General features: G+C 44.4%; 1 protein-coding gene across 3 annotated transcripts; it reads right to left on the bottom strand.

Annotated features, from left to right (window-relative positions):
- Positions 1-641: 641 nt before the first annotated feature.
- Positions 642-12,128, bottom strand: srrm2 (serine/arginine repetitive matrix 2). Of its 3 annotated transcripts, XM_048245655.1 has the most exons (15): positions 11,923-12,128; positions 10,100-10,348; positions 9,734-9,829; positions 9,408-9,593; positions 8,812-8,907; positions 8,630-8,695; positions 8,360-8,386; positions 8,148-8,267; positions 7,848-7,986; positions 4,105-5,570; positions 3,457-4,056; positions 2,665-3,330; positions 2,500-2,571; positions 1,167-1,277; positions 642-1,068 (listed from the first exon to the last, which is right to left on the bottom strand). In XM_048245655.1, the coding sequence occupies exons 2-15, from the start codon at positions 10,339-10,341 to the stop codon at positions 1,014-1,016; spliced, it is 3,942 nt and encodes a 1,313-aa protein (XP_048101612.1). In that variant the 5' UTR covers positions 10,342-10,348; positions 11,923-12,128; the 3' UTR covers positions 642-1,013. The 3 variants fall into 3 exon arrangements, with proteins under 3 accessions (XP_048101612.1, XP_048101609.1, XP_048101611.1); XM_048245652.1 differs by having other exon boundaries at positions 3,457-5,570; XM_048245654.1 differs by lacking the exon at positions 11,923-12,128 and adding an exon at positions 10,487-10,566 and having other exon boundaries at positions 3,457-5,570.
- Between the last annotated feature and the right edge of the window lie 949 nt (positions 12,129-13,077).

Below are 13,077 nucleotides of genomic sequence, written 5' to 3'. Positions count from 1 at the left end.
CAACAAATCTGCAAAGATTGTAGTAATTTAAGGCAATTCATGTTTTAGATCATGTAGAGGAAAATATGGAATCACTCAATCCTGAGGAAAAATGTATGGAATCGCTCCAAAATAATTCCAAAAAAAATATTTTTGAGGCACATCTGTGGTTTGTCTTTTTTCTAAAAAATAAAACAGCTGAATGAACATCTTCCAAGAGTGGTGATTCCATATTTTTGGACAGGGGTTGTATATAGTCAGTACTTAGAGTAAATGCAGTAAGATTGTGTTTTTACCCAATATATGGAAAATGAAAAAATGGCAGGAAAATTTGAGATTTAATGGATGACAAATCTTCAACTTTGTTAAACACAAAGTAGAAGAATAAAAAACAATTCTGAAGGTAGAAAAAGCCCTAACACTCTACTTAAAACAAATGCAATTAAAACCGCAAAATAGAAACAAAATGTTTCCAAATTATCTTTCAATCATGCCTTCCAAACCATTATGATTTTTTGACAACACTTTAAACCCACAACACAGAATTTGGGGATATCCAGATTGTTTATCTGTGCAATTAAGCTTTACTTATTGAAAATACACCCGACATCAAAATATAAAGTCAACAATCTACCACTAAGAATAGGAAACAAGTAAACATGTAAGAGACACAAGAGTCTTTATTACTCAATTCTCGGTATTTTTTCACAAAGAGAACAGAAAGGTTTGTCACAGTCATGGGTACAGCACATTGTCCATTCACTGAAAGCCAAATTACTGAAGTCATATCTACATTCATAACAATGAAGGGTCAGAGGGGAAAAAAAAGAAAGTGTGTGTGTGTTGTCCCACACCCTTCACATGTGTCACCATAATAAAAAAGTGAATTTAACCATCATATCACTGGGGAAAGTCCCTAATGTCTTTATTTGCCACCCACGATCAACCCTAAAACGGCTGGGTGGCACAGTCCAGCTCAGTACATCAACAGTTTCCAGAGGTACGAAATGAAGAGACGACGTGTAGGAGAGGACTCATCTCCTCCGCTTACTGCTGGGTGACCTGCTCCTAGACCGCCTGCTTCCACTCCTGAAGAAGAGAAAAAGCAAAGAGATCAGCATGGGTGTGTCTGTGGTACTAGAACATAAAGGCAAAAACACACAGACATGGGGAAACAAGTTTCTGACCTTCGGTGGGGCGGGGAGGGGGCACCACGGCGCATTCTCATTGGAGGAGAATAGCTGAGCGAACGGGAGTCTCGTAGTGAATCAGCTGGTACCCTTTCAGGCCGATGAGGGCTAATGGGGAAAACACAGGATTATATGAGCATTGCTTCCCAAGATACTTTGTGAGTCTCTTACTTCACCTAATTGAAGGAAATGTCTTGTCCTAAAATGGTGGCATTTGTAACCGCTCTCCAAAGTTGTGAATTACTCTGAAAAAATTGCTCACCAAAGTACACAAACCATATTAAAGTGTGAGTAACTAGATATTAACAATATGTACATTATTAGAATGAGGAAGGGGGATAAGAAGGTAGGCAGACTGCACTGATGATTTTAAGACATAATAGATTACATTAATAATAGAGTTTCTACAAAAATAACTATCTGCCAACATTGGCCTTGTTGACTGATATAAGTTATCAGCAAATTTATGTGACATTTACCGATGGCAGCTGCTGATGTTAATCTGTTATGTTGCATCAATTCTGCACAAGGTAAATGTTGTGCCTGAAAGACCTGAACATGGTTATTTTATTTCATTAATATTTTAGTTTTACTTTAGTTATGAGGTTATGGTTATGAGGCCAATCTCTAGGTATGGTGAAGGGTGTGTGATGTGGGGCTATTTCAATTCCAAAGGCCAAGGGAACTTTATCAGGATGCATAGCATCCTGGATCCATGAAATAACTGGCCTTTAAAAATAAAAATCTGCCTGCCTCTATGGGAATTTAACATAGGGGTGCCAATACTTATGACCTCTGTATTTTAAGGAAGAACATTTATTTTTTTGTGATACATTATTCATTCACAAAGAAAATTGGTGTCCTTAAAGGTTGGATATTTCCTCATTTTTTTTTACTTAAGGCATTAAGATCAATTTCCAAAAGATGATTTTATATTCCTCTTTTTAGGCAACTGTATGTCTTCTGCCTCCCTTAAAAACACCATTAGGATCAGTAAAGTCAATTATTTGTACTAGTTTATTTAAATTGATAAAATCTGGGCCTATACTGATAGCAATATATAAAATAACAATTTGGCCCATAACTTATGGCGATGTTTTTTAGTTATAAAAATATATTTTAGATTTTGTTGTTAATCAAAACCTTACATTTCAGTTAGCCTATTAGCTGGTTTGATGCTCACTGAGCTCAATGCAAATCAAACCAGCTAATATTCCTCTTTTTAGTCAACTTTAGCAGAGGTGCCAATAATTCTGGGGGCAACTGTATCTACTGGGGATGGCTGGCAATTATTCTCCATGTTATTCTATAAAAACAACAAACTAGTTACCTCCTTTTACCCTCCTTCTCACCGCCTGGTGAAGATGAGGATGACTTCCTACGAGGTGGAGCAGCATCGCCACTGAAAGTGAAAAAAGAAAAAAAAAACAAATATTGAGACGCGCATTATCAGTGTGTTAAAGACCGTTTGTGAACTTATGCCAAAGCTCCTTACCCTTTGTCTTGCTCAGGCTCTGAGTCTGAGCTATCTGACGACGATGAGGAGGACGAAGATGATGAAGATGATGACGAGCTTGAGCTACCCTGCCAGCTTTTTTTCAACTTCTCCTCTATCCCTGGCTGCCCATTTACTGGATTCTTTGCCGTGTTTGGCTGCTCTGGTTGATGGGGGGCCAGAGCTGTAGGTTGGCCCCTGCAACCTCTTCTCGACGAATCCCTGCTCTCTGCCGGGGTCCGGAATGGAGAGGGCGGGTCTTTGCCTGGTGCCCTGCGATCTGATTGGCTGGAAGGAGCTCGTCTCTCCAGAGACCGGGACCTTCTCCTCTCAGCAGTCTCCCTGTCCTGTTCTGTCCTCTCCTCCTGCCTCATCCCTGTCTCCCTTTCGGAGCCGGGTTTCCAGCTTTGTTCTTTTGTTCCGGCCTTCCCTGCCTCATTCTCGGAGGCAGATGAGTCAGAGTCGGAGGAGGATGAGGAGGACGACGAAGACGAAGATGATCCCGAATGATTAGGTGGGGAAGGGGCTTTGGCAGGGGGACGTCCTCTCTTTTCTCTCTCCTGCTCTTGTTCTCGCTGTCTCTCTCGATTTCGTTCTTGCTCCCGTTCTCTTGATAGTGACCGACTGCTCCTACGTCGGTATCGGGGAGATGGAGAACGTCGAGACCTGAAAAAAGGAAATCAGTTTAAAAACATTGCCCAGTAGCAGTGATCACTGAGGTCCAAGAAAAATGGTGCATTTGGACCCTAGTGGCTTATTTGGTGGGGTACACAACACATACACCAAACATACCTGATGGGGGGGCTGCTGTTCCTCCTTGGGCTTCGAGACCTACTGCTCCTCCTGACCGGTGGCCTGTCTCTGCTACGGTCAGCATCTCGCTCTCTGTCCCTATCTCTATCCCTGTCTCTCTCCCTTTCTCGTTCCCTCTCCCGGTCACGTTCCCTCTGTCTCTGCCTCTCCCTGTCTCGCTCCCGCTCTCTGTCCCTCTCCCGGTCTCTGCTGCGTTCTCTGCGTGGTGAGCGGGCGGGAGAAACCCTCCTGGGGGAGTGGCCACGTGGGCCATCCTGGTACTGCCGAGGCGGGGTGCGTGCGTCCTCCCGGCCCCTTGCTCTGGGGGAGTCCGGCGACACCCCTCTCCTCCTCCTGTCTCTGTCCCCCTCCCCTTGACTCTCCCCAGCGGAGGGCCGGTAGGCGTCGGCGCCCTCCCCTCGCCCTCCCTTCTGGTCTCTAGTGGGCTCGGTGGGAGAGTAGCGATCAGGCCGGTCTCGACCTCTCTGGGGGGCAGGTGGAGGGCTGCGGTTGTCCACGTTTGCGGGCGAGTATCTATCCTTCCCCCTGTCCCTCTGCCTCTCCATCTCTGCAGGCGAGGACCTCTCCTTCCCCCTGTCCCTCTGCCTCTCCATCTCTGCAGGCGAGGACCTCTCCTTCCCCCGGTCCCTCTCCCGGTCTCTCCCCCTCTCCCGGTCCCTATTGTGGTTGTCCATTTCGGTGGGAGTGTATCGCTCTAGGGCTCCCTCCCGGCCTGGCCGCCTGGCTCCTGCCCTGTCCGCGGCCATGCGGGGTGGAGAGGGTGGAGACCTGCCCCTGGCTGCCGGTGTGGGGCTGTAGCGCTCGCGGCCTCTCCTGTCCACGTTTTCCTCTCTCTGGTCACGCGCACGTGCAGGAGGAGTTGGGCTGCCTTTCCAAGCGGGCACGTGGGGCTGTTCCTTCTCCCTCCCTCTGTCCACTCTCTCTCTGGTCCCGTTCTCCTTTTGAGCGGGTGGCTGAGGCGGAGCTGGGGCTTCCTTCCCTTTCTTCTCGGCTGCCTTTTGCTTCTTCTTCTTTTCACCGTCGTCAGAGGAGGCCGATGACGAAGAGGAGGAGGATGAGGAAGAAGACGAGCTGTCACTATCATCGTCGCTGCTGCTGCTGCTACTATCACTGCTGCTGCTGCTGCTGCTGCTACTACTGCTGCTGCTGCTACTACTGCTGCTCTCTTTGGCTTTGCTCTTCTTCGCCGGCTTCTGCTTGGCCTTTGCCTTCTCTTCCTTCGCAGGACTCTTCCCTTTTACTTTTTCTCGTTTCTTCTCCTCCACGTCTTTTTCTTTTCTGCTCTTGTCCTCTACAACTCTCTCCTTCCTGGCCTCTGCCACGCTGTCCCTCTCTGGAGTGCGATCCTGTGGACGCTGCCTGCCGAAGTGAGTGTCTTCCTTCTCTTTCTCCCTTCCCCTCTCCTTCTCCCGGTCGCTCTCTCGCTCCCGGTCTTTGGGAGCCTCCCTCTCCCTGCCCCTCTCGTTCTTCCTCTCCTCCTCCCGATCCCTCTCTCTCTGTCTGCCGTTGGCAATGGGCGAGCGCCTAGGAGGGGTCGCAGAGCCGCTGCGGCGGTCCCTCTGTCTCTCCCGCTCGCGGTCGCCCTCTCGTGCTCTAGGCGGCGGAGGGCTCTCCTTCTCCCTCCCCCTCGGTGGTTCTCTCGGCCTGCCCCGCTCCCTGTCCCTCTCTCGGTCAGACGGGGCCTTAGGTGTGACGTCCCTCTCTCTTCCGCTCCCTCGCTCCCTCTCTTTGCTCCGTCCTCTCCTGGGAGGCTCCCGGTCCGGGGAAGCGGAAGAGTCGTCGCGCCGCCTCTGGGGCTTGTCTTTCCTTTTTTCCTCCTCCTCTTGTCTCCTACGCTCCTCTTCACGACTCTTGCCCTTCTGTCGCTTTGGGGACGGAGATGGGGAGGAGGAGTCGTGTCTGTTTCTGTCCTGCTTCTCCTGCTCCTTCTCCCGTCCTCTCGACCTCTCCCCACTCCTGGACCGACGAGCTCGATCCCGAGAAGGGGAGGAGTCGTCGTGCCTCGTCTTTTTCTCCCTGCCTCGGTCCTTGTCCCCTCCTCTGTCTTTCTCCGTCCTCTCTCCATCAGAGGAACTGACATGTCTGGGTGGATTCTGGGGGAAGGAAGCAAAGAGAAAACATAAACGTCATTAAAGAGTGAAAAAAAGGACATGGAGAGTGATAAAGAATATACTGCATATTCTTAGGAGTATTTCCCGATTTCTCCTAAGAATATGCAGTATATTCTAGTGTTAATTTTGTCACCTATTTTTAATTTAGTCTTAGTCTTGTGACGAAATGTCCTTTTTAGTCTGTTATTTTTCTGTCACTGTCATTCAAATATCATTTTTGTTAGTCAATTTTTAGTCGACTAAAAGTCTCGTAATTTTAGTCTAGTTTTAGTCAAAAGAAAACTAAAGGTATCTTAGTCTTAGTCAGTTTTAGTCAAAGAATTTTAGTCTTTTTTTTTCTAACAAATTATTTCTGATTACCATTTCAGTCAAATAGTGTTTCACACATCTCAATTTTCCAACAATAGTGTGTCCCCACAGGGCTACTCGTCTGTTATAATTACTCATTCTGATTTTTTTGTCAGTCAGCATGTTTACATGCACAGGCAAGTCAAGCTACAGTTCCCTCGGCTGGGATTTGACCATAGAAAGTAAAAGATTTGACTAGACCACTGTCATGATCTTTGCAGACCAGTGTTTCTCAAAGTGTGGTCCGGGGACCACTGGTGGTCTGTAAGCTATCCCAAGTGGTCCGCAAGCACACGTGGTAAAATATAATATTAAGGTTTTGCACCTCCGTTCTAATGTTACGTCACCGTTTGTTTACAACTAGAGTGGTAGGCAAGAATGGTAGGCAAGGCACTGCAGGGTGGTAGGCAAGCCTACAACAGTCGGGTTGCATAGGCTACACATAGTTACAAATAGCTTCAAAATTGAAACTTTAATATCAAATATTGACCGGGACGCCAACCACTTGTGTAGGCCCTAACAGTTGGATTTGGCGACGAACGACCGTTTAGCCTATCTATCCTCATGGTTGTGGAGGATGATCGTTAGCAGCTGTGAAGTCTTTTATTCTAAAAATGGCCTAATGGTGTAGCCTAGGCTAGGCCTACTGTCTACAAAGACATAGGCTAAAATACAACTATCTACAGTCATCCAAAAATGAATTGCCAGAGATAGGCTATGAAGGGGAAAAGTGCAGCATTTTAAACATGGCAAGAATATTTTTACCGGAACAGTTTGTTCTAATTTGTGAAATTTGTCATTCGTAATCACCTATATTCTGTTCTATTTCAAGTTATCATGAGTGTCATTTGATTATATAATCACAAAATATGCTAATAAATGAACAGAATAGGCTTATGTGCTATAGCCTACAGGTCAGTTAGGCTAACTCCCGTATGTCAAAATAAACTGACAACAACTTAACACAGCAACCTCAAACACCACTGTTGAACCTATAGGCTACTGCTTCAGTCATGTAAGAAATAAGCAGTTTATGAATTATCTTTACCCATTTAATCAAGTCCACATGACCAAAATAACAGCATATTTAAAGGCTGAGCTAGCACAACAGTCTAATATAGCCAATGCTGCAATGGATAACTATTAAAAAGTTTCATATAATTAATGAACTTTATCACTCACATTCTAAGTTTTTCTGGGTGGTTATATATCCATGCAGATCGTCTTCAAATAAGCCATTGCTGTTAAATGTTATAATATGTTACAGGATTCATGACTTTAACGCTATTATGTTACATGCTGAGTGACTGACGCTGGCTATATAACTGTAGGCTACCGTTTTAACGTCTGCTGAGTCTACTGCCTACCAAAACCTGTCGCTGTTCAGTTGAAGTTAAATGATCAAATATTGTTTGATTTTGTGTCAACTTTCAGAGGGAAGACATGTTCCTTTCTGGCCAAAAACAGGGTTGCAGCAACAGCAGGTAGACTAGCCTACAGAAAACCTGCTGCGCATAAACTCGTTGGGGATATTTTGAAAACGTAACAGCTAGATATTCTGTCTTGAAGAGAGATCTTAGTTTTTATTTCATGCAAAACATTTTAGTCTCGTCTTTTTTTGTCAACAATAATGCATCTTAAGATAGTCTTAGTCAATGTTTCAGGACATTAGTGCAGTTTCGTCATCGTCTCGTCTTAGTCATGAAAAAAAAATGTTGTTGACTAACATATTTCCTCTCGTCTGATGAAATGAACAACATCCTACTGAACTAAACTAATAGTAGAAATTTGGGCGCAGGGCTCACAAAGCACTATATATCTTGATATGAGTATTGTTACACAACATCAATCAAGGATTAATGGCTGCCATAGAGGACAACACAAACACAGACAGAGCATCAATGACCCTACCTCACGTCCTGCTCTTCTTGGGGGAGTCCTCTCGCTGCGACCTCTCCCCATTCTTTCAGGAGACCGCTCCTTGCGCCCCTCCTCGCCTCTTCGACCCGGCTGGTTCTGCTGTCGCTCCCTCAGTGGAGCAGGAGATGGGCTGGTTACCAAAATCACAAACAGACATGGCATCAGTCAACAGGAAGAAAGGAACTATGCATTGCAAACTACTAGTACAGCAGTGACAGATCAGGTTTCATGTTAATGTTCACATGGAAAAGGTGTATCAAAAGGTCAATGTACTAGACAAGAGAGCACTACCTGTGAGCAGGGCTGGATGATGCGCTGCGGTGTTTGCGGGTCTTGGGAAGAGGAGGAGTCTCATTTTCACTCTTCTTCCTCTTTCTCTTTTTCTTTGATGTTTCCTTCTCGGAGGAGGAACTGATGAGAAATAATGACAATGGAACATGACTAACTCCGCAAGACACAAGAAATATTACCACACAAGTAGGAGTTCTGCTCAAGTAGCTTACCCATCACTGTCTTCTTCAGATTCGGCCCTAAGAAATAATGAAAAGGTTGGATAAGTGAACAATAATGTATTTCATCAGTGCCAACCTAACAATGGTATGGTTACTAAATGTGAACTCCTCAATATGAAGTTGTAACAGAAACACAGAAGCTGGTGTAATTTAAAGTGGGTCACTGTTGGCCTGTCAGTTTCTGTTTGTGAATTAACAGTTTCTCTTTCAGACAGGCTTTGCCCCCAACAACACAAAAACAGTACAATTGCAAAAAGATACCTTTTCTTCTTCTTCTTCTGAGCCTTCTTCTTATCACGTTTGGGAGAAGGGGAGGGACTCTCTGAGCTAAAACAGATAACAGTATAAAAGATATGACCACAAGAAACTCATATCCAGTCCTAAACCGCCAAAACAATCACAAGTTGCCTGCCACCCATTTATTCTCCTCCGTCCACACTCACCTTTCTCTACGCTTGTTTCTCTTCTTCTTCTTCTTATGACTTTGTTTGCGTTCAGGGGAAGAGTCAGACTCCTCTGACTCCTCTGGTTCTATAAGTCTAGAACACACAGGATAAAGGGATTCAAATTCAAATCACAATTCTAAGCCATTCAAAGCAATAATCAGAATGTAAAAGGTTGAGTGAGCTGCCTACACCATAAAAGGATTTTCTATATGAAGGGTTCAGATGCAAAAGCCTCTAAATGCCACCTATGTCAAAAATGAGATAAAGATGGTGAGGGGATGCTCTCCACACATAGTATACGCTAATCAAATAATTTAACTTCTAAACCCACTAAATACCACTCTTCCTGGTCTGAAATATCGATTTATAGGCAAAAACCTATAGGAGCCTGAATTGAAATGCTCATTTAAAAGAAAAGTGGTCAGACGGCTTTAGAGGGTTTTGCATCTGAACTCTTCATATGCTCTTTCAGTTATTGCCTTCCATCCCAGTCTCAACCAGCTCCTTCAACTCATTGCCTTCCATCCCAGTCTCAACCAGCTCCTTCAACTCATTGCCTTCCATCCCAGTCTCAACCAGCTCCTTCAACTCACTGGTACTTCTGCTGCTGCTGACGTTCCCTCTCCAGTCTCTCCTGCTCCCTCTTCTCCTTTTCACGCTCCTTGCGGTCGGGGTGGAAGGAGGAGCCGTCCACGTAGTCGGAGCCGATGCCGAAGGCCTGCCTCAGCCGGTCATTCTTCTGCTGGTTGGCTGCGGCCAACGCATGTGTCTCAGTCACACTAAAGACCGGAGAGAAGATGCAAAAGTCAATGTAGGGACAGAGACTAGACAGTAAAGACTGGAGACAGCTGCCTGACTGTCTGTGTGATATCTTTGATAACCTTTGGAATGTGTTGTCTGAAGATAGCCGTGGACTTACTTTGGACGTTCTGCGGGAGTGGGAGCAGGCTCCAGTTGCTCCTGCAACATCAGACGGAAACTGTTCACTTTCTCGTCGATCTCTTCAGCGGAGTACCTGAGAGAAGTAATACAGGTCAGTGTCGAAGCTACGCTACGTCCCACATGGATGAGTGCTGTAAGACACACAATCTGTATATGATGTTCAATCACTATTTGAACATGCAACCATCTATAATTAAACAACCTGGACGTTCAAAGAGGGCCTACAGAAGCATCAGACTGGACCAGGTAAGACCCCAATACAATTGTGATGAGGGAAACTGCGGATCAATGCAACAAGTGCCCCATCATAATTTCATCTGGCACAACTGGAACTACACCTTACCCTTGCTCCTCCATCATGTCCTGCAGCTCGGCACATTTGACCTCCAGCTGCCTCTTCCGCTGGTGCTCGAGAATCTCAGCATTGGGCTGGCGATTCAGTTGGCTTTCCAAGCGCTCGCGGTCCTTCTCATCCGTACCACGGTCCTCGCGCGGGCGCTTGGCACGCACACTCGACAGGTTCCGCTGCACGTAACCATTGGTGCCACTACCACGCGGCGTGGTAAGGCCAATCCCGTTATACATCTCTGCTCTATGAGATCAGGAGGGAAAATGAAGGAGAGGTTTAGGGGTGCAACCAGTAACAAGGCAGAGAAAGAAGAAGCAAGGAAAAGGTAGGTCAACATCAAGTAAGGGACAAACTAAGTGAAAACACCATTAGGCATCTAACATTTTGATAACACCTAAAACAGGCCTTCAGAGACTCCTGAGATAGACAGATAGATACACACACACATATTTTTGATGTTTTGCCAATATGACAGTTCTCCCTCGAAAGCAGCTCAGTCAAGGTTCAAACAAATACAAGTTTTGTTTGTTTTTTTAATAATAAAAAAATAATTCCCCTAATCTATCCTGAGCTGAAACACTTTTGAATGTCACAGTAACAATCTCAGCAGACTCAAGGCGTAAATTTTAAGTCACCTCGCTCCCAAATTACATTGACATGAAAAACAAAACTACCCTGCCATTTGATCTCTAATTTCATAACTAAGATTATATTAAGCTACTACTACAGGACCGTAAATTAACACACTGAATTTAAAGCAGCAAGATAAGCACCACAGGCCTCGATTACTACCGTCTACTCAAGCAGTCACTGCAATTATTCACGAAAACTACTAAGTAGTGATTGAGTAAGATTATGAACAATTGGCTGGTGGTAAAACAAATCCAATGGCACAAGCAGATCGACAATGTTTCACTGCTACTGGCTGACTATAATTTTCGGTGACGCACATCATCTAACATGAATATGAAGTTTCCCGGTAACGATAAATTAATGCTTTAACAATAGCATATGACCAAAGTCTGACAACTGTAGACAACGCAAAACTGTCGATCTGCTAACTCACTAAAAATTAGTTCGACACGGTAAAACGAGGGCTGGCAATAACTGGTTAACTCGCTAATCTTCATGCATATTTCGTCAACGTACGGCACGGTAATGGTTTACAGTGAAAATGGGCCTCGTAATCTCGGAGAACTCCGTCATATGGGACGCAAAGCTAGCAGGTTCAGTTAGCTATCCATCTCCTCTACTTGTGAGATTTATGGTGTTGTTCGCTAGCAAAGAAGACTGTCGCAACTTAATAAGAAGACAAGTTAGCTAACATTAGCTAGTTGGTAACTCACAAGTAGCAACTAATTAACTTTCCGACTTAACAGGCTCACTGCAACAATCAACTGAACGATAAATTAATACTAAACTAAGCTGTACAAACAACAATTACGTGCGAAACAAAAGCTATTTCAGGAAACTGAAATAACATGGCCGATTTTGGCTAGTTCTATCTACTAACGTTAACGTAGCTACAGCGGGCACCTCATGTATCATGCTAGTCATTGTCATAACATCTCAGGTGTTTAAAATAACACCAAACACCCATAGATAATTTAATTAGGTGTTTTATTCAAACTACAACATAGATGGAAAATTAGGAATGCCTGTTGTCTGGCTAGCTCACAAAGCTACTTACTAGGTAGCTAACGTTGAAATAACGTAAACCATCCACTAGCATGGTGGCCAACTAGATAACGTTAGCTAGCGATAATGCTAGTAAGCCCTAACAGCTAAAATACAAACGCGCACCTTAGCGAACTTACCTCTTTTGTTTTCAAAAGAGAGAGAATGAAGGGTGGCTCTTCACTCAGTGACTACACGATGCCTTGCCCGATAATAAAGAAGGGCTACAACTAATAACAAGAAAAAAAATGTAATTCTCATACACGTTGCTAGCTACTGTACCGGAGCACGGCTAACTTAGACGTCATGGGAAAGCAAAGCATGACATGACCCACAAGGCACTGCGATTGGACTACAAATGCTGGGGGTGTTCGTAATGTTATAGCGGCACTCACGTAGCGCATAACTTTTGGAACTGGACCCTGTTTATTTGTCTGCTACTAAGTCTTTATATTCCCAGATTGTTTAAAGATATTTAATTGTATTGTTTTTCAGCTTAGTACACCTTGCACGCTTGTCTGCTCGTCTATCCTCTAGCTTTAAACCAAACTGACATTGGAACATTGGCACCAAAGATCACCAAAGATTGGCACTGAAACTTTGTAACAGGTAGGCCTAGTCTAATTTCAAAGTGTTTTTGGATGTTTGTGTGCAGCGACATATTTAAGGATGTTAGGACTTTGTTGTGAGTCATCCCACGATGGTATTCAACTCAAAAATGTTAAAAGTTTTGAGTGTAAAATATGGATGAATGTAACTGCTTGCCCTTGCTTTAATCTTCTCCCATAAAGTATGTACTGAACAAGCCCTTGAGTATATTTGAATTACAATGCATACCAGTTTGAGTCCTACTACACTCTCTAGGACAGGGGTTCTCAAAGTTTTGATTGGTGAGGGCCAATTCAGGAACCCAACATTGAACTGAGGACTGCCAAAGGGGCGGGGGGAGAAAAAGAAGGAAAAAAAAACTGGGGAAAAAATCCCATTTGTATCATTTTAATTACCAGGTTGCATCTTTACAGTTTATATTTATTGCTTTAAACACATTTTAATTGATAACTGAGGCTAAACCTGGCAAAACCTGTGAAAATCTTTAATAAATTGCAATGCACACACAATCCCTGGGGTTCTCTACCCTCAACAGACAAATTTGAGATATAACAGTTCTGGTTGCAGTCCATTTCAAGTACAAACTTATTTAGAACAAACAGTCTCAGTGTGCCTTGCCTCTTATTAGCATAGGCCTTATTCAGGGCCAATTACAGCTAGCAAAACACCACAGGAAAACCTGACGG

This window comes from Alosa alosa, chromosome 6, assembly GCF_017589495.1.
Source record: "Alosa alosa isolate M-15738 ecotype Scorff River chromosome 6, AALO_Geno_1.1, whole genome shotgun sequence".
In the NCBI taxonomy this organism is placed as follows: domain Eukaryota; kingdom Metazoa; phylum Chordata; class Actinopteri; order Clupeiformes; family Clupeidae; genus Alosa; species Alosa alosa.
This window is presented reverse-complemented; position numbering and strand designations above follow the sequence as displayed.